Here is a 21,253-nt window from a genome sequence, read left to right as displayed (position 1 = left end):
AAGTACAAAGCACTAATGTTGAAAGAATTCTGACTCAGTTATGCTATAATGCCACAGTTCACAAATTTTTTTTTTAAATATGAGAATGTAAGCTGTAGTTATTGATTCCTTTGCAATCAACAGTAGAATTAATTTTATAATATAATTGTTGATGATTTCTCCCATATTTTAGGTACAGGTATGGACAATTAATTGAGATAAACAGTCATAGCCTCTTCTCTAAGTGGTTTTCAGAGGTATGTGTTATCTAACTCATTACACAATTTTAGCTTTGTGGTACAGATAAATAAGATTTACTATGATCTACAACAGGTGTATCAGTTCGGGGAGCCAACTTATATGTGGATGCAATTAGAGTTGTAAACGGTAAACTAAGACTTGGACAACTATGTAAAAATAGCCTAATATATTTGTATTTTCTTTTCAGAGTGGCAAACTTGTAACCAAGATGTTCCAGAAGATTCAAGAGTTAATTGACGATAAAGATGCTCTTGTATTTGTACTGATTGATGAGGTATGATTTCAGTGACATTAAGATGTGCTATTCCTTTAATTTATGGGAATGTAAACTGGAATAAAAGATGATCACTTACAGTTTTAGAGAAAATGTATAAGCATATTATGTGGCTCTACTGTGAGTAATCTAATTATATTTAACTGTGTGTAAGAGTGGTGGAGGATATTTGAATTGCATCACTACAGCAGAGTGAGAGAAACATAGTTCGAATTCTCAGACAAAAATTTCCAGCTGCAGATGGAAGGGGAGGGAAAGTTCAGCTTCTTGTATTGGGCTCTGCTTTTGGTCGCTGCTCCCTGCACACTTTTACATGTACATATTGTAGCATTTTCTAAACTTTGAACCCTAATTTTGTCTTACCAGTAAGAGAAGAATTTAGTAATAGAAATGGAAATTGAGGATTTAATGTGGTTGTAATCTGATTTCACTATTAGATTTAGCGTACTACCTATATGATCTTTTGATAGACTTCTTATACGGGCAACTTAAGAGTTTGCACCTTATTAGAACTTTGTAATATTAAAGTCACATTCCTAAAGAATGTTTGCTTAGCTGTTGAATTTACTGATTATTCTAATACTCAGAATCATCACTTTCTAAAAAAAAATGTTTTCTCTGTGGAACTGATAAGACTGTCTTAGGCCTGGTCTACACTACCAAGTTAGGTTGACATAAGCTGCTTTGCATGTGTCCACACTTAAATATGTTTCATGGTGATATAAGTTCTCTATTACGCCAACACCACCGCTCTAAGCAGAGTTCAGCCATGGTCAATACTGAAGCCGATGTAGCGTGAGTGTAGACACTGTTACCTATGTTGATCCTAATGGTCTTCCAGCAGCTGTTCCACCATGCCTGACACTGACCACTGTGGTCACAATTATGAACTCCACTGCCAAAGGATCATGTAGACCAGAAGCCCACCCCCTTAAAACCTCATGAATTCTTGAAATGCCTTTTCCTGGTTGTCCAGCTTGGTGAGCACAGCTAGCAGATCTCCATTGTTGTGTGCAACTGCCCAGCTGACCATGCTGGCTATACACTCCAGACTTACTCCTGCCTGGATTAGACAGGAGATATTGGATTTCCTGGGCCTGTTAGGAGAAGAGGTTATGCAAGCACAGCTATGGACCAGACTCAGAAACATGGACATCTACAAGCAGATTGCACTGGGGATGCAGGAGACGGGGTACGACAGGTCAGCAGCCATGCAAAGGTAAAGGAACTGCATCAGGCATATCAGAAGGCTAGGGAGGCCAACAGTCAATCCGGTGCCAAGCCACAGACCTGAGGCTTTTACAAAGAGCTGTTAGACATGCTTCGCCGAGACCCTCACTACCACCCTGCAGACCACTGGGGATACCTCTGAGCCTGAGTTAGAGGTCCCTGGCATAAACAGCGAGGAGGAGGAGGAGGGACAAGAGGTGCGGGGGTCCAACTCTGCCACCAGACAAGACCTGTTTGAGACTCTACTGCAGCCCAGTCAGTCCCAGCAGTTGAGCATGGGCAAGCCTGATGTAGGATTTTCTTGTCCTAGGAGAGGTAGCAGTACAACAAAGAGAGAAGACAATCTGCTTTTCATTCCCCTGTGGAGTGAGGTGGGACAGCTATGTGGAGCAATTTTTTAATGTAAACAGGAATGTGCCTTGAATCCTCCTGAGATCTCGAAACTTTCATGGAGGTTCTTGGCTGTCCTCTCACAAAGGTTTCTAGGGATAGCAGACTTACTGCTTCCTCTGCGTTAGGACACGTTCCCATGCCAGTTGGTGATAACTTCAGCAGACTCCATTCCAGTACACAGGCTAGCAGGCTATAGGCAGCTTTGGTACTCTTGCAGCAGCTGTGGTCTCTGAGCCTTTGTCAGTCTCAGGAGTAAGATATTAGCTAAGATCACTGCTGCTTGTGGAAAATGGTGCCAACATTCATTGCTATTGCCCTATACTCAGCTTCATGCAACCAAGCAATTCCCTTCTCATTTCCCTCACCCCTAGTGGGCCACACTCACCAGGGCTGGGGCTGTGAGTGGTGCTGTGCGTGAGCATTCCCAAGCAGAAGTGTCAATAAGCAGATCTTGTTTAAAATTTTAGGGGAGCAAGTGAAAGGAGTTCTGAATCTTAACTTTTGCTTTCTGTTGTGACTACACGGAAAATGGTATCTGTGTTTTTTGCTGTCTTTGTGGCCTTAAGGACACCTAAGACAGATAAAGAGCAGAAAGTTGAGGACTAGAGAAGACCTGTTCAATGAGATCCTGCAAGACATTGCTGCTGCATCAGACCATGAACAGAGGGCTTGAAGGATGACTATTACAGACTGTATGGAGAAGGAACGAGCAGACGAGAGAGTCCCAGCAGGAAAAGGAGGGTTACATACCAGGACATAATGGGGCTTCTCCAGCAGTGAATACAAATGCTGCAGACTCTTGTGGATCTACAGGCTCGTCTCCCTTTATAGTTCATAGAGAGTGACATTACAGCTATTTCTTTGCACTGATTTTGTTTGAACAATAATCTATTTGGAAAATAATTTATCTATTAGTTCACAACATACACTGCAGAGTGCCTAGCAGTTCAGGAAGCACCTGCCTACTTGTTACCGTGCAGTGTGACACAACTCACAGGATCAGTGACAAATAATGTAGTAATCATAAATGTACAGCAAGCATCTCAAAATTAATAGGTGCATTGACAGGGTTATATTCATAGATTTACATCAAGCACTACACAATTACTAACTGGTCCCAAAACGTCAGGCCCAGGCAGAGCACAATGCATTACTGTGGCTCACAGTTCAAATGCTCTTTCAAAGCCTCCCTGAGCTGTATCGCTCTGCATAGAGCTCTTCTAATAGCCACTGGGTCTGGCTGTTCAAACTCAGCAAACGGCTGCTCCATCTCCACCCTCCACTCCAACAGCAACTTTCCCCCTTTGCTTCACAGATATGCAGGACACAGCAGGCAGCTATAACCATTGGGATTTTTTTTCCACTGAGATCCAATCTTATGAGTAAACAATTCCAGCATCCCTTCAGTCTACCAAAAGTGCATTCAATCATCCTGCACCTGCTGAGCCACTTGTTGAGTCTTTCCTTGGTGCTGTCGAGGTGGCCGGTATATGGCTTTGTGAGCCAGCAGAGCAAAAGGTGAGCTGGGTCACCTGAGATCACTTGGCATTTCAACATCGCTAATGGTAATCCACTGGTAATCCAAGAAAGTAAGTTCCTGCTTGTAGCTTTCTGAATAGTCCTGAGCTCCTAAAGATGAAAATATCATGCACCTTCTCTGACCAGCCAACATTGATGTCAATGAATTATCCCAAGTGATCCACCAACACTTGCATAACCATAGAAAAATAGCCCTTTCTGTTGTGTCAGGGTTGTCTGGTGCCAAAATGTACCATTTGTTGCTCCACCACAGTTTGGGAACCCCATTGCTGCAAATATATCTGTCCTGTGCATTGTTGAGAACCACAGACCTGCATAGCAGGAGATGATTGATGTCTCTGCACACTTGCATGATGGTGGCCCCCCACAGTGGACTTTACATCTCAAAAGTGATTTCCCACGGACTGATAGTAATCTGCTGTTGCAAGTTTCCACAGAACAATCACCACTTGCTTCTCCACTGTCAGAGCATCTCTGATTTTGGTGTCCCTGCCCTGGAGGCCTGGGGCAAGCTTGGCCCACGGATTCAGGAATGTGGCCTTGCGCATCCAAAAGTTCTGCAGATGCTGCTCATCATCCCAAGCCTACATTGTGGTGTGAGCCCACCAGTCAGTGCTCATTTCTCGGGCCCAGAAGTGGTTCTCCACCATCTGCAACTGCTCTTTGAACTCCAACAACATCCTTGACTTGGCTCTCACTATGTCCCAAAGCAGTCTGCTCTCTAGGAAATGGTCATGTTCCCCGTGACTCTTGCTGCTCTGCAAATACTGGAGGATCCTGTGCTTGCAACAATTCATGGCAATATGCAGAGCTGTGCAGGCTCTATGATTCTGTCAGAGATGGCAGACAGTGACAGGTCTCTCATTGGTTCGTGGGATTTTAAAAATAGGTGATGGCATTATGTGGTGGAGAAAGTTGCATGATGGGAACTTGACCCACTAGTCCCAATCACCCCTGTATGAGTCATTTTGTCCCATCCATGCATTGCTGACGCTTCCCAAAAGGCAGTGTGCTGGATGGTGGTGAGTTGCATCCTGGGACACCTACCCATAGTACACTGCACTGTGCATTGAAACAAGCACTCCTGGTGAGTACACAGTGCAAATACAAGGAGTCTAGTGTGCCTGCACAGTGGAAATATACTAACTGCAGCGGCCTTATGCTGATGTAACTTTTGTTCATGAAATTTTGTAGTGTAGACATGCTTTAGGCTGTGAGACAAAGGTTGGAGACAGTAATTATCATCTCTGCAGGTATTTCGGGCTAATTCTATTTTTGGACAGTTATGTACCCCATTGGCATTCATGCTTGCATTTCCAAGACTAAATTAAGAGTTGCTATAGAATAGAACAGGGTGGTGTGACAGGGCAAGGCCAGATGGCTATAGAAAAGTAGTGGGAGATAGATATATTCGCTCCAGGATAAACAAATCCCTGGTACCAGGTTAAGTGAAATGGAAGCTGCTCCAGGTCAATTAAGACAGGTTGACTGGGACACCTGAAGCCAATCTGGGGCTGGTTGAAACTAGTTAAAAGCCTCCCAGTCAGTCAGGTGGGTGGGCATGTCAGGAGCTGTGGGAGGAAGTTGTGCTGTTGGAGAGGCTGAGTAGTACACAGCATATCAGGCACAAGGAAGGAGGCCCTGAGGTAAGGGTGAAGTGGAGCTTGAGGAAGTGAGGGCTGCTGTGGGGGAAGTAGCCCAGGGAATTGTACATGTCATGTTTCTAAAAGGTCAGCTACCATAGCTGATGCTATTAGGGTCCCTGGGCTGGAGCCCAGAGTAGAGGGTGGGCCCGGGCTCTCCTCCTCCCCTCCCCCCCCCCCCACCTTTGCCCCCTGATTAATCACTGAGACTGGGAGACAACAGAGACTGTGCAAGGAAGGATAACTTCTCCTCACCTCCCTTGCTGGCTTATGATGAAAATGGCTCAGTAGACTGTGACCCTTGTCTCTAGAGAGAGAAGGGTTACGTGGAGGGTCACAGTGAGCCTCTGAGGCTAGTGAAATCCGCCAGGAAACGTGGGACCCACGGAGGCAAGGACAGAGCCTTGTCACAGTGGATAGAACAGATTTAACACAAAGGCGTGGTTCAGATTTCCTTGATAAATAAATTTAAATTAGTTTAGTCTTAACATGTTTGATAGGATGGTATATTTCAATTGATGTTGAGGCTGTCTAGCCACAAGGTGGTGAACAGAGAGGTAGAAAAGTTTGTGGATGACCAGTTATTTACTAGTCAAGGCTAGAGAAGACAATGAGGTATTCTAGAGAGACAGGAAAATTACTTATTTGTATTCTAACAGTGCCTAGGAGACTCAGTCAGAATCAGAGGGAGAGGGGGTGTGCCCATTATTTATGGAGGTGTCAGAGGACAGGTGCTCAGTACCCTTGGGGAGAGAAGTACTGACCACATGGCAGCTGAAGAAGCCTTTTGCTCCCTGCAGCAGTTGGCTGGTCCGGCTGCTGGTATCCAGCCCCCTCCTGTTTCACTCCCTACCTGTGCAGGTGAAGTAAATGGGTCTGTATTGCAGGGCTTGGATCAGGAGGAGAGTGAAGTCTGCACCCCATGAATACTGGCTCCCGCCCTCACCAGACAGAGCCCCCTCCTGGCCCCAGCCCTTCAGCGTGGTCCTGTGTGCTTCCCCTGTGCAGGTTCTGTCTGTCAGGGGAAGCCAGATGGGCTCTGTGTCCTGGGGTTGTGCTGAACAGTCAGCAGGAGGTTCTGTCCAGCAAGGAGTCAGTTATTGCAGGGTGCAGCCTTCAGCTCCACACTCCCTACTAGCCTCCCCAGCAGAGTAGAGTAACCCAACCAGCAGTTACATCTGTGGCAGTGGGGGAATGAGAGGGCAAGAAACTTGGTTCCAGCAGCCAAGACTGCCTGCATAGTCCCATCCACTTCCCTTGCTAAACAGCCCCTCTAAATCCCAGTCCTTCATTGTGCCCTAATAACCTCATTGAGCCCCACACTTCGAACATGTCTCTACTAGGATTGCACTGTCAAAACTTAGATTTTCAGGACAGATTGTCTTTTAATGTTACATTCTGAAATGCTAAATTATTGGGCAGCATGATGTCTACATTGACGTTTCTATATTAGTGCAAGGTAGAGGAAATTTGAAGGAGTAAATTGAACTAATTTTATAATAGGCTGCCCAGAATGAGGGATGAACGGGACAGTTTGCCCTGGGTGCCCCATTTGAGAGGGACCCCAAACTGCCATTGTGACCTGCACAAAGGGTTACAGAACTACTCAGGTTTGGCCCAGCCACCCATCCATCATGATGGAGGGGCAGCTGAGCCGAACCTGAGCGTTACCATGACATGCTGTGCTGGATCACAATACCCGGAGTGTGGGGCCAGGCCCACCCCAGTGAGACATCAGTTGCTACTGTGGGGTGAGTGTAGGGCAGGCTCACTTTCAAAGTACCCGTCGCTCAGAGGTAACTTCTTTTGGAAGGATGGGGGGTGCCTTATTTTCAGATTTTTATCTCGGGCTCCCAAAAACCTCTGTTCAGCCCTGATTGTACACCTTGGTGGATTCTAAATTACACTAATAACTCAGTGCGAAGACCTAAGCATTGTTGTAGACAACTCAATGAAAAGTTCTACTCAGTGCACAGTAGTGATAAATTGAAAGCCAAAAGTTAAATATATAAGAACTTGGATAGTAAATAATTTTGAAATATCTTGCCATTATACAAATTGATTGTATGCCTCAATACTTGTTCAGTTCTGGTCACCCCATCACAAAAATAACAGACATAAAGGCATTCAAAGCAAACATTAGAGACCTGGAGAAACTTTCATGCAGTGGGGAACTGAAAATACTAGCAGTTAGTTAAGGGAGGAGATGACTAACAGGGCTTACGATAGAGGCGTATTATGAATGGTGTAGAGAATCTATCAGGGACTCTTATTTACTTTTTCTCATAGCCCAAACATAAGGGGGACATCCAATGAAACAAAGGTAATACATTTAAAAATGTCAAAAAGAAATGTTTCCTCATATAATGCACCTGTTGAATTCACTGCCACAAGGTATCAGTAAGACTAAGGCTACAATTATGTCAGGGAGGTCATGGAATCTGTGACTTCCAGAGACCTCCATGACATTTTCTGCTTCAGCCCTGGGGCAGCTCTCAGCTGCAGCTGGCGGTGAGCCCCCGCAGCTCCCAGCCGCTGTGCAGCAGGGGGCCCTGGAACTCCCAGCTGCAATGGGAGGTGGGGGTCCACTGGAGTTCCCAGCTGCTGCAGGTGGCAGGGGGACGCCCCATAGTTGCCTAGCCATGCCCCCGGAGATCCTAGTTGCTGCAGGCAGTGCCCGCCCCCACCTGAGCACAGCAGGGGGCTTCAGCGGGGAGGGGGGACCCCAGAGCTCCCAGCCGCTGTAGGTGCTGGACCCTCCTCCCTCCCCATTTTGTCAGGGATATTTGTATTAAAAGTAAGGGACAGGTCATGGGCTTCTGTGAATTTTTGGTTATTGCCTGTGACCTGTCTGTGACTTTTACTAAAAATATCCATGCTAAAATCTTAGCCTTAATTAAGACCAATGGCTAAATAGGGTTAAAAAAAATAGTTGTATGGATAAGAATGTCTACAGTTAAATTTGGGAGGTTAAAAATTTAAACCTAAGTGCCTGAGAGCATGAACTAACCCACTAACTGAGCAGGATTAAGAAGAAACACTTAGGTTTAGCAAAAGAAACTACATCATTTGCTCAAGAAACTCCCTGAAAAAACACAAGAACAAATCTGCACAGACACACACCTAGAACCCCGACCAGGGGTATTTTGTCTGCTACCCAAGATCCATAAACCTGGAAATCCTGGACACCCCATCATCTCAGGCATTGGCACCCTGACAGCAGGATTGTCTGGCTATGTAGAATCCCTCCTCAGGCCCTACGCTACCAGCACTCCCAGCTATCTTTGAGACGCCACTGACTTCCTGAGGAAACTACAATCCATTGGTGATCTTCCTGAAAACACCATCCTGGCCACTATGGATGTAGAAGCCCTCTACACCAACATTCCACACAAAGATGGACTACAAGCCGTCAGGAACAGTATCCCCGATAATATCATGGCAAACCTGATGGCTGAACTTTGTGACTTTGTCCTCACCCATAACTATTTCACATTTGGGGACAATGTATACCTTCAAATCAGCGGCACTGCCATGGGTACCTCCATGGCCCCACAGTATGCCAACATTTTTATGACTGACTTAGAACAACGCTTCCTCAGCTCTCGTCCCCTAATGCCCCTACTCTACTTGCGCTACATTGATAACATCATCATCTGGATCCATGGAAAAGAAGCCCTTGAGGAATTCCACCTTGATTTCAACAATTTCCATCCCACCACCAACCTCCGCCTGAACCAGTCCACACGAGAGATCCACTTCCTGGACACTAAGGCACTAATAAGCGATGGTCACATAAACACCACCCTATACCGGAAACCTACTGACTGCTATGCCTACCTACATGCCTCCAGCTTTCATCCAGACCACACCACACGATCCATTGTCTACATCCAAGCTGTACGATACAACTGCATTTGCTCCAACCCCTCAGACAGAGACGAACACCTACAAGATCTCTATCAAGCGTTCTTACAACTACAGTACCCATCTCCTGAAGTGAAGAAACAGCTGGACAGAGCCAGAAGAGTATCCAGAAGTCCCCTACTACAGGACAGGCCCAACAAAGAAAATAACAGAACGCCACTAATCATCACCTTCAGCCCCCAACTAAAACCTCTCCAACGCATCATCAAGGATCTACAACCTATCCTGAAGGACGACCCATCACTCTCACAGACCTTGGGGGACAGGCCAGTCCTTGCTTACAGACAGCCCCCAAACCTGAAGCAAATACTCACCAGCAACCACACACCACACAACAGAACCACTAACCCAGGAACCTATCGTTGCAACAAAGCCCGTTGCCAACTGTGTCCACGTATCTATTCAGGGGACACCATCATAGGGCCTAATCACATCAGCCACACCATCAGAGGTTCATTCTCCTGCACATCTACCAATGTGATATATGCTATCATGTACCAGCAATGCCCCTCTGCCATGTACATTGGCCAAACTGGACAGTCTGTACATAAAAGAATAAATGGACACAAATCAGACGTCAAGAATTATAACATTCAAAAACCAGTCGGAGAACACTTCAATCTCTTTGGTCAATCGATTACAGACTAAAAGTGGCAATTCTTCAACAAAAAAACTTCAAAACCAGACTCCAGCGAGAGACTGCTGAATTGGAATTTAATTTGCAAACTGGATACAAATAACTTAGGCTTGAATAAAGACTGGGAGTGGATGGGTCATTACACAAAGTAAACTATTTCTCCCCCCCTCTCCTTCTCCACTGTTCCTCAGACATTCTTGTCAACTGCTGGAAATGGCCCACCTTGATTATCACTACAAAAGGTTTTCTCTCCCTCCCCCACCCCCCCCCCTGCTGGTATTAGCTCATCTTAAGTGATCACTCTCCTTACAGTGTGTATGATAACACCCATTGGTTCATGTTCTCTGTGTGTATAAATCTCTCCACTGTATTTTCCACTGCATGCATCCGATGAAGTGAGCTGTAGCTCACGAAAGCTTATGCTCAAATAAATTTGTTTGTCTCTGAGGTGCCACAAGTACTCCTTTTCTTTTTGTGGATACAGATTAACATGGCTGCTACTCTGAAACCTGTCATAAAATTCCAAGTTACTCTATGATTGTCCATTAATGGGCGTCTTGGACCTTCCTTGGAAAGTCTGGTACTCACCATTTCGACAGGATACTTAACTAGACAGAGCAGGGATCTCATTCAGTATGGCAATATCTATGTCCTAAGTACATTTCTCTGATGTCCTTCCTCCTTGATCCAATCTCCCTGAAAGCAGTGATCTCCGGAGCTTCCTTTCCCACATTCTACCCAGACCTCCCTGTTAACAGTCATCCTCCTTCTGCACAAGTTCCTATCCACAAAGAAAATTTCAGAGAAACTACTCCTGATGTCAGAGTAGATTCCCAGCGATTTTAAAATGTATTGCCTGGATCATTTCACCACCTCCTTATCACCAAAGTGCATTATAACAGCTCTCTAACGCTAACCTTTTTTTTTTTTTTTTTTGTGGGGCAGGTTGAAAGTCTCACAGCAGCTCGTAGTGCTTTCCGAGCAGGCACAGAGCCTTCAGATGCTATCCGTGTGGTGAATGCTGTATTGACACAAATAGATCAAATTAAAAGGTAACATTCATAGTAGCCATATTACCACAGCAAAACACCACTAGGAATTAGCAAGTTGGGGTCTAATTTCAAAAATATTGAACATATGTAGATAAATGATTACAGATTCCGATATCTGGCTTTACGCAATTCTCATTCAGAATCTTAATCCAAAAATCTTTGACTAGTTAAATTGTGCTGAATTTTAAACTAGCCATGCCTACTGAGAAGAGGAGTTGTTGTGATGGACAGAACTAAGTGAGTAAAGCGTGGGTAGACAGATAACTCCCATGAAAGTTAAGAGAAACAACTTCTGTTTGATGGTGACAACTGCTGCTTTAACTGAGGAAAAGTGCTTTTTTTTTTTCTTGCTCTGAGACTTTGTCATCGGGTCATATTTTTGGATCCATAGCAGTTTCTGGTTGTAGATCTGAAAAACAGCCATAGCCAAGAATGCATTTTCAATATTTCTTTGGCAAGACAAAGAGATGTTGACCTTTCCTGATTGATGTAGACATTGCCACGCTTATCCTTGCATTTGCCAGCTATAGATCAGCTTATTGAGACTGCTTTTGAGACCACTCACAGGTCTGCTAGTGCCTGCTTATTTAGCAGCTTGTCCTATATAGAGCATATTGCACCAGTACTCTTTGATTGCACAGGCTTTCAGTTAGTTCCCAGGGTCGGTTCACATTCCTTTATGGTTTGGGCCCTGCTATTGTAGAGAGTGATTCTTATCCACACTCTGATTCAAAACCTGGGACGCTGACAATCCCTAGGTGTACATCTGGGAATAGGACAACCTTGATTTGCTACTGAATCTTAGTAGGTGGGGGTGCATCTACTTAGGTCCAACACAGTCCAACTTTGAGCTTGAGGTCAAGGAGCAAGCCCTATCTATACCTGCAGGATTTTTCTCTGTGGCTTGAGTGGAAGGAGAGTCTTTCCTTTTGGTAGGGTCATTAATTTAAGTAATTCTGACCTTTCCCATTTAGATTTGTTTTTTAAATGTCTGTTTCCTAGGGCTTATGAATAAATTTGAAGGACAAAAATGAATGGAAATGCAGAACATCTTGGGTGTTTGTATCGTGTGCTAGCCAAGTGAAGTATTTCAGTATTGTGGTTTTACTTGGGTTTAATAAAAACAGACATGCATAATTTTAAAACACAAATTCTACATTTGTGTGCATCCATGAGAAGTTGAGTAATTTTTTAATTATTATAATATAGTGCCGATTATAATCCATTTTTTGTTACTGTCTTACACTGTCTTACATGTGCAAGGCACCTTAAAACATGCTCAGGAGTGCTTAATTACCTTAAATCATTATTAATTGCTTTAAATTCTTTAAAAATGGAAAGGGTTTTTGGTGGTATCTGCACGAGTTCATGAGAAAGAAGGACGAAATATGCAGTAGCTAATTTTCTTATTTCACTATTAACTAAATTTAATCAATGGGTTTTGGATTAATACGCCGAGAATTGTGTAAAGGTAGATATCTCTATTCTATATTTCCTCAGCCTACCTGTGCTTTAGAAATCCTGGCTGGGCTGTGGAAGGAACATGGTATATGGAAGCAGCTGTCTTCCTTACCCAACAAATTAAAAACAAAATAAAAAAAAAAATCTAAATACATTTTTATTAAGAAATTCACTGAAAGTGGGAATTCTTTGTGGTAAAATTAACTAAAATATTACATAATTCTAAATTTTTAAAAAGTTCATTATTCAATGTGGAGGCAAATTAGGGTAATTACCGCTGGACTAAAAAACGAATATATACTAGACAAAAAGTGCAAATTAAAAAGACTTGATTTTTTCTTTTCCAAGCGAAATTACTATTTATAAAAATAGGCTTGATTCGATAGTACCGGAAACTGAAGTCCTGTCCCCCAAGCACAAGACAATGTGGGCAGCAGCAGTCCAAACTTCATCCCACCCGACTCTACCTCAGCACTATTTTGGAAGAGGTTCCTTTCCAGGCTAACATACAATTCAGTCTTCAGGGGATCTCTAGAAAAATTGCTGACAAAGGTGGTTTTGTGTGGAATATGTTCACTATAAATTGAGACCTCCAGATCATTTCACTTAACATCTATCCAACAGTAACAACTTGGCCACTTCTGATATGGACCATATTTACAGTCATGACATAAAAGAGAAACACTCACTTTGCCATGTCCCTGAGGGATGATTCTTATGTGTACGTAATAGAAATGTCTCTTTTTTTCTGTGTTTTAAAGGTATCCCAATGTTGTTATCTTGACTACTTCAAATATTACAGAGAAAATTGACATGGCTTTTGTAGATAGGGCTGATATAAAGCAATATATTGGACCTCCGTCTGCTGCAGCAGTATTCAGAATATATTTTTCTTGCTTGGAAGAACTGATGAAGGTAAAATTTTGCAAGTAAGATTCTTAACTTAGATGTCCTATTTTAATAACTGCATAAATGCTAATGATAATAGTACACAAATGTTATCTTATTTCTCCTTCTTGAGACCGCTTCTACTGAGCCACTCTGTAGTTCACACAGCCACATAACATTTTAAAGCCGTATCTATAGACACGGGGGCACATACAGACCCACTGCACTGACCACAGGTATAAATGCCACCCTTGGCCCCCATAATAGTTCCTCAATCTGAGTCTGCCAGCCAGTGTGGTAAATGAACTGTAACACACTCTGCTTTTCTGATTCTGTGTTACTGCTGAAATCTGTAAGCAGTTATAAATCATTTTAAATGAAGGGTTGAGCTAGGATTAGTTAGGGAAAGTTGTTTGAAGTGTCCTTCTCTTAGCAGTGTAAAACACACAGTATTTGTCACTGTAGTCAGCAGTTATTCTGAAAACATACAGAGAGCAGAACTGTTGAGTAAGAAGTTGCCATTTTCATAGTCTCATTTCAGAATAGAACTGCAAATATCATTTTTCTTTCAAATATCATTTTTCTTTTTATTAGCGTCAGATAATATATCCTCGACAACAGCTGCTGACACTCAGAGAGTTAGAGATGATTGGTTATGTAGAAAATAATGTGTCACGGCTGAGTCTTGTATTAAAAGAAATTGCCAGGTAAGATTTATTGATTCATCCACTTTATGTACAAAGTGAGCAACTCTGCTCAAGTGTGTGTGTGTGTGTGTGTGTGTGTAAAAGTACTTTTTGGAACTATTTCTAAAGGGAGTTGGATATATTAGCAACAGCTAGAGTTCTGAAACCTCCCAGTTTCTTAATTGTTGCAAATTCTCAAATTTGGTCAATTGTAAAATTTTTCAGTGTTCACCAGTGAACATGGGAATTTTTTTGCAAGTGCCATTTGCTTCTATCGTCTTGGATCTCAAAATTTATCAAAAATTTGCATGATCTTTATGCCATCCCTGCCTCCTGCTTTGCTCTTAAGTTCCCATCAAATCCCCCCTTGGGATAGTGAGGTTCCTGAGGCTGTAGTGGCCACAGTTCAGTATGAACAGCTCTGGCTTTCATCCCATCTGAGGATGTTGAGAGATCGCAGTAGTTCAGGAAGTCACCTTTTGGAAGCACAAGTTAAGAAGTGGGCAGAGGTGTGGGAGAGAAGGATGATGGATAATTTTTTGCATTTACTTTGGTTTGATTTTTATTTGCTTTTTTGCTAAGAGGACTATAATGGGAAAGATTTCACCACAATATGAAAATCTGTGGAATAATAAAAAGCAGATTAGTGTTTTCACACTAAGCAATTTTTGTCTGATTTTTTGGGGGGTCTTAACAGAGCTCAAACAAAATATCAGAGCAATAAAAGAGTTTGAAAGTGTACCCTTGCAGAAAGGTCAGAAAAGTGTTCCTTAAAGCAACAGTATATCTAGTATATAATGAATAGTGCCCTCTCAAACAGTGAACTATGGTGTTGAGAACACAATGGACTTGTCTGGGTGACACAGTAGACAGTAACAGACACAGTAACAGAAATTACCATTAACAAATGACAGCCTCTTGGTGTATGTCAACTGGTCATTTTTGAATAGCTCCGTGTGTGTGCATATTTATTTATTTATTTATTTGTAAAAGTAACACCCATGAAAGTAAAATGTTTTGTAGGATTGTTAAATATAACAGGTAAAGAATGGATGAAAGATTTGTATTTTCTCTCTGTGCTACATAGTGCTAACTAGCAATAATTTGAGTTTATCTGTAGAGAGATTCCTGGCAGGACCACAGAAAGCAAACCTCTTAATTTTTGGAAGGGAGATCTAGCATTTAGCAAAATAATAGTATGCACATCTCTGCTTCATTGTAGGAAAAGTGAAGGACTTAGTGGCCGAGTCCTCAGGAAACTTCCTTTTCTAGCACATGCACTTTATATTCAAGTAAGTTTATTTTGCTTTTTATTTGGGTGTGTTGGGAAGCCACTTGGGTGGAAGCTCCTGACTGGGCCTCTTTAAAAAAACATACAAACAAAAACCCTCTTAATTTGAAATACATTGGGTCTGCTCCTGGCTGGACTGCAATAATTTTGTGCTACCTCATTATTTAAAAAGAGGTTAAGAGAAACTATATATTTGCATATTTTGCAATTACGAAGGCAGGATTGATGTGGCCAGTAACTCCTATATCATGACACAACATCAATATTGCTTCTTTGTAACTTAATTTCCTTTAGTTGTTCTGTACGTTTTGATGCGTCCTGTCACATTTTCATTCAATAATGTTGTTTGTTGGATTTTGGTGAAGTGAATTTACAGTCATGATATTGATTAAACCTCAAGAATTTGCTCAGATTGGCCTAGATTCCCCTATGCTAACTGGTGCAGAATCCCATAGCTGTTGTACAGCATTTGGAAAATGCTAATAAACATGGAGGTGTTTATTGTCTGTAGAGCATTATGCTACCTACTGTTCTTTGAGACATCTGACAAAAAAATTTTCTTTTTCACTTCCAGTGTCCTAATGTTACAATGGCAGTGTTTCTTCAGGCTCTTTCGCTTGTAGTGGATAAACAATTTGAAGAAAGAAAGAAACTTGCAGACTGCTTTTGACATTCTTGTTACTGTTCCACAACTGTCTAGTCTCTATGATGTGTTCCTTGTGATCACCGAAAACCACATTCTTCACCACATCCCACATACCTTTTGTTCCATGTATAAAGATTGACTGAATTTGGGTTAAGAAACTCAGATCTAGTATTTTTTCGAAAACTTGATTTGTAAATATCAAGAATGTTTACAGTGCACCTGTTCAAAAGCTTTATTTCAAACTCCAGTCTTTGATACACTTCAAAATTGTTTAATTTCAAGAATGACCTTTTTACTCCTCCTTGTAATTATTAAAAATGTTTATCACAATTCTGTTTTGTTTTTAACCATAAAAACTTTTGTGTGTGTGTATTCAGCATTCTTTTTCAGTTTTAATTCTTTTTTTCAAACATAAAGAACGTAAATTATCAGGTCTCTGGTTCTAATATGTAATGCAAAAATTTTTATTACTTGTACCTCTTAAAAAAAAAAAAAAATTATGGGTAGGATTTTGAAAGCACTCAGTGGCAGCCATTGCTCACATTGAAACTGGCAACTATTCACATTGAAACAGCCATTGAGTTTTACCATTGACTTCTTGAGAACAGAGACAGAAATTTTGAAAATCCTACTCTAAACGTTCTTTTAAAGATCATATATGGCAAGTTTTCATAGTTAGCCTATATCAGTGCAAAGAAGCTAATATTCTAAAAGACGACTAAAGTACACTGTATTTGCTGAAGACGACCTTGTGTGGAACTTAAGCAGATAGTTGTTTATAAACACGTAAAGAATTTGTTTTATGTATCTAAATTACAAAATTTATGGGAAAGACATTTTGTTGTGCAGAAGCTAAGAAAAATATTGACTCCCTTTAGAAAGTGAAAAAATGTAAGAATTCTGTTTGTTTACCAAGTCGCTACATGTAATCTCTAATATTACTTTAATAGAGAAAAAAGTTCTCTTTTTTCAGTTCATTTTATGTATTTGTCAACACTTTAACTGATAGGGGGTGAAACAAATTATTTGTTTGCAACTTTCACACAACAGGTGGAACAGGGAAACAAGGGCAGCTTTAGTATCTGGAAATTATTTTTAACTTTTTTAATTGACTAGATTTTAAGTTGACATTACCACTTTAACATACATCATAACTACTCCTACCACAATATGGTTTGTTAATGACTGTATGTCATTCGTTTGTTTGTACATGTTTAATCAATGTTATACATTTCTCATGAGATGGATGAGTTACTCCATTGTCATGAATTGTTCATAATGATGAATGCTGTATGATGTAAACTCTGCATTAAACAATTGTACAGAACTTTTCAACCCAGGCTATATAAGAATTCAAAGTTGACTTTTTTTTTGTTGATTAATGAGGATCACTACCCAGCTCAGGGTCTTCTGCATTTTCACAGATTATTGAGCAGTCAGACTGCAGGAAGAAGTCCCCTTTCCATCCTGGTTGTAGTTACCTTTGTTATCTCCTAAGCAGCTTTCTTATACTGTACTTGGACATTTACCCCCCCGGGGTGGCTATTATAGATTTGGCAGTATACCACATCTGCTCTCTGTTCTGCTTCTGGGCCTTTGATAAGAGTAGTCAGAGAGCTTATTTCTCTGTTCAGGGCTTTAGAACGCAGAGAATTTCCTTTCAAGTCAATAGATCTTGTCATTCCTGGCTAAGGAGGTAGTCTCATCACTTCTTGCCTCAGGTAGTTGTCGGTATACACTGGGGATGTAACCTGATTTGTGCACAGGGGAGTTGCCACCCCTCCCTGTTAGCCCATGAGGTAATGCAAGGCTTAGTTGTCTACCATTGCCCCATCACAGAACTGTCAATGGAAAAGCATCAAAGACAACTGCAAACAATCAAAACCACTCTGGTTTAAAAAACCAAACCATTATAACAGATGGAATTGTTCTGTCTCTGAATAGACAAGACTGTTTCAGTATAATGCGGATTGGGGAAAAGCACTTTAGATCTATTCATGGAGGAACCAACTTGTTGAAGAAGGATGTTTTCCATGAAATATTGGATCCTGGTCTCTGGGAAGCCAGCCAGATCTGCAACTCACCTGGGAGAAACCTACTTTATTAGATTACTTTTCCTATTAACAAGTGTAGGCCCTAGTTCACATTTTCTGATATATATTTTTGTTTTGTTTCTATCTCTAGGGTGACCAGATGTCCTCTTTTTAAAGAGACAGTCCCGTATTTAAGCCTTCTTGCAGGTGTCCCAACTTTTTCTTTAAAACATGCAAATTGTCCTGTATTTTCTGTCTCTCTTCCCTGCTGTTTCTCCCATCAGTACTGGCAGGTTCCGTTGCTGGCTGGATCCCTGCTCACCAACTGTCTGCCCACCAGCAGTGAATGGGGGTTCAGTGGCCGTTGATGAGTGTGGGTGTAGAAGGTTGGTGGCAGAGCAAAGACGCAGCGCACAGGGCTGGCCGCTCTCCCTGCTGGTCCATCAGCGCAGCCCCTGCTGCGTGCCGGCTCCTGAGCAGCAGGGCTCCATCCCTTGTCCCGTTTTTGGCTGGTGCTGGCTGCGAGCTGCAGAGGCTACTGTGTGTGGGAAGGCGCCAGGGAGCAGACGGTTTCATGTCGCCTCTGCTGTCCACTGATTATCCCTTTACGTGCTCCCCCTCTTGTTGTCCTCTCCCTGCTTTGCCCCTTTGGTCCCTCAGCCCTGCTGTTCCTCTGTATTCTCTTTCTCCCCAACCCACCCCAGTGGGGCTCGTCCCGCTCCCAGCACAGTATGGGGAACCAGCCCCTGCTCAGAGCGCTCAGCTCACTAACAGCTTGGCCAGCAGGCTCCTTCCTTCCCCAACTACCTCTGGCTGGGATGGCACTGCAAGAAAGCCCAAGACCCTCCAGGCTGGGGCACTGGTCAGGAGGAGTCGAGCCCTGCATCTGCCAAAGCCCTGCACAGCACTGGCATGGGGAAGCCACTCTACCCCTCAGCTAAGCTCTGGAGTGGTGAGGGGAGGGGGGAAAAGCGATTTCCAGCCTATTCACACCCAACCCTGCAGGCTCCACAGCAGTCCTGCAGGCTCCATTGGCATCCTCTTCACCCATCCTGCCCTCCCCTTGCCCTGGGTCCTGCTCCCAGGGAGCACAGGGCTGCTCTGTCCCCACCCTCTGCTGAGACACCTCTCTGACTGGGTTTGCTGAAGCCCCTGCAGTCAGGTTCCCTGGGCCCTGGTGTACAATGCATCCTTAGGGCTTAACCCCTTCCTGCCCACTCTGTAGTCCAGGGACAGAAGGCAACTGGGTTATGTCAGTGGTCAGCAGCAGCCTGGAGGTGTTACCTGCTTTTCAACACTGTGCGGGTAGGAAGGAACAAGCTACTTCCAGCTGCACGGGTTCAGGGCGGTGGCTGGGGGGGTGAGGAGGGGGTAGAGATGAGCTCTGCAATGACAGGGTGCAGGTCATACCTTCCCCCCACCCCATTCCCTGCGGCTGGAAGCAGCTCCTGTTACTTCCCTTCCACATAGAGCCGAAAGGCTGCTGCTGGCCACATTTTGGTGTGAACCCTGACAGAAATACGGGAAGGGGGGCATGTGATCTTGCATGCCCCCCTTCACATGTTGTCTCGGGAAGACGCACTGCCAGGTAACAGCAGAGGCAGGTCCGTCCCGGGGGTCCAGTCAGGCATGGTGGGCAGGGAGCACCGGACAAGGAGGGTCCAGTTGGTCAATCATCCCCCTGTGTGAAAGAGGTATACAGGAGTGTGTGTGGGGGATAGGGGTGCGTATCACACCTCCCCTGTGATACCCTAAAACCTTAAAGATAAGAAGGTAAATAAAAAGAAACACTGTGTAGTTGGATTGTTTTTAAGAGGGGCTCAGTCAACTTGATGTTAATTTGTACCGCATAGTTCTGATCGATTGCTATTCACCTTGCTTGAATACAAGTAATTTCACCATGTGTCCCATATTCAGCATAGGGAAATATGCTCATCCTCCCATGGAACCTAGGGGCTGTGGCCTGCGGCAGGAAGGAGCCAGGTGGTTGTTGGAGTGACTCTAGGAGGAATGCTATGGGATGGCTCTCTGATCACCTCTTCACTCTGCTTCTTCCCACCCCCACCTTAGGGGTAAGTCCATCACCACCTCATTAGCTCTCAGCTGCTGCATGTGGGCTGGAAACCAGATAGGGCAATAGAGAGGTTGCCCACTCAGCCCGTGTGCAGGAGGATCCATTGCAGCTCAAGTCCTCCTGATTGTCACAGCCCAGAGAAATGCATGACACTGAGCCTGGAATCTGTGACTGCATTAGTCTCCCACGAGAGTGTGGCAGGAGAGGACATGTGACATGTCTGCAAATACCTTCTTCTCAACTGCTGAGGTGGGGGAAGAGCGGCCAGATTCCATCAGGCTCCTTAGGAGCTCCCAGCCAGACCAGGAGGTGGAAGTGCCCAGCCTTCTGGTGGAGGAAATCCACTCCCTGTGCAGGCGCTGAGGGGGGAGAGGCCCCAGCCAGGCCAAAATGGAGCTTGCCCAGGGTGTGGATGGGCAGGCAGGACCCAGCCCAGGAGGGGAGCCGGGCAGAGTGGCTCTGGGGCTTGTTGTGTGGGCAGCACCGGCCCCAGGAGCCCACCCCTGATTCCCAGCAGGAGGCATCGCCCTGCCCGGTCACTGGGACCTTTCAGCCTCCCCAGGGCAGGAGGTGGAGGATCTCTGTCCCAGCACCAGCAACTTGGCTGGGCTCAGGGAGGGGTGAGGAGGGGGCTGTGAACACCCTGGGCCCAGGCCCTCGACCAGTGCTATGGGGGTGGGTCCCCAGCCCAGGTGTCTGGCCTGAGCCATGTGAACCCCACTGACATTAGATGCTGCCACTTTGGTCCTTGGTGCTCACAGGGAGTCCAGGACAGTGTGTGTGTGTGTGGGGGGGGTCTCTTTGCTATGGGCTCCTGAAGGAGTTGGGGGCTGAAGGCATCACTGAGAGGCGGGAGTGTGGGGCCCGATCTGCCCTAGATCCCGGAGGTGGGAAGGGGGCACATTGCCCCACCATGCCCCTGTCCTTCCCCCAAGTGTCAGCAGGAGTCACCCTGTCCCCTTCTCTCCCTGGTGCAGGGACCCCCAGGGACTCCGAGGAGGAGTAGGAATGGGTGGACGTGGCCACAGAGGAGGCTGCTCTCGAAAACACCCGAGAACAACTCCAGGACTGAGAAAAGGTACAAATGTTCCCCAGCTGTCCTGGAACCGAGATTGTCCTGTCCCTTCCCAGCATCCCAATCCCCTGCAGAGGGTCTTGTCCCTCATGATCCACCACCCCTAATGGGGACTTTTCTCCTCCATGATCTGGGACCCCAAGATGGGGGTGTTTGTCACACAC

The 21,253-nt window shown here is 44.2% G+C and overlaps 1 protein-coding gene across 8 annotated transcripts in view; it reads left to right on the top strand.

Moving 5' to 3' along the window:
- Positions 1 to 17,259, top strand: part of TRIP13 (thyroid hormone receptor interactor 13) — a 45,382-nt gene extending 28,123 nt beyond the window's left edge. For 4 of the 8 annotated variants that reach the window (XM_073332578.2, XM_073332577.2, XM_073332571.2 and 1 more), the window contains exons 8-14: positions 173 to 236; positions 428 to 514; positions 10,829 to 10,935; positions 13,158 to 13,311; positions 13,879 to 13,991; positions 15,193 to 15,262; positions 15,836 to 17,259. In XM_073332578.2, the coding sequence (XP_073188679.1) occupies positions 173 to 236; positions 428 to 514; positions 10,829 to 10,935; positions 13,158 to 13,311; positions 13,879 to 13,991; positions 15,193 to 15,262; positions 15,836 to 15,931 (691 nt within the window). In that variant the 3' untranslated portion in view covers positions 15,932 to 17,259. Of the gene's footprint in view, positions 1 to 172; positions 237 to 427; positions 515 to 10,828; positions 10,940 to 13,157; positions 13,326 to 13,878; positions 13,992 to 15,192; positions 15,263 to 15,835 lie in introns of those variants that run through there. The other 4 variants (XM_073332573.2, XM_073332575.2, XM_073332574.2 and 1 more) reach the window with 4 other exon arrangements.
- Positions 17,260 to 21,253: the final 3,994 nt, after the last annotated feature.

The sequence above is a fragment of the Lepidochelys kempii genome, chromosome 2, assembly GCF_965140285.1.
Source record: "Lepidochelys kempii isolate rLepKem1 chromosome 2, rLepKem1.hap1, whole genome shotgun sequence".
Lineage (NCBI taxonomy): Eukaryota > Metazoa > Chordata > Testudines > Cheloniidae > Lepidochelys > Lepidochelys kempii.
The sequence above is the reverse complement of the archived record's forward strand: the minus strand, read 5'-3'. Positions and strand labels throughout refer to the sequence as shown.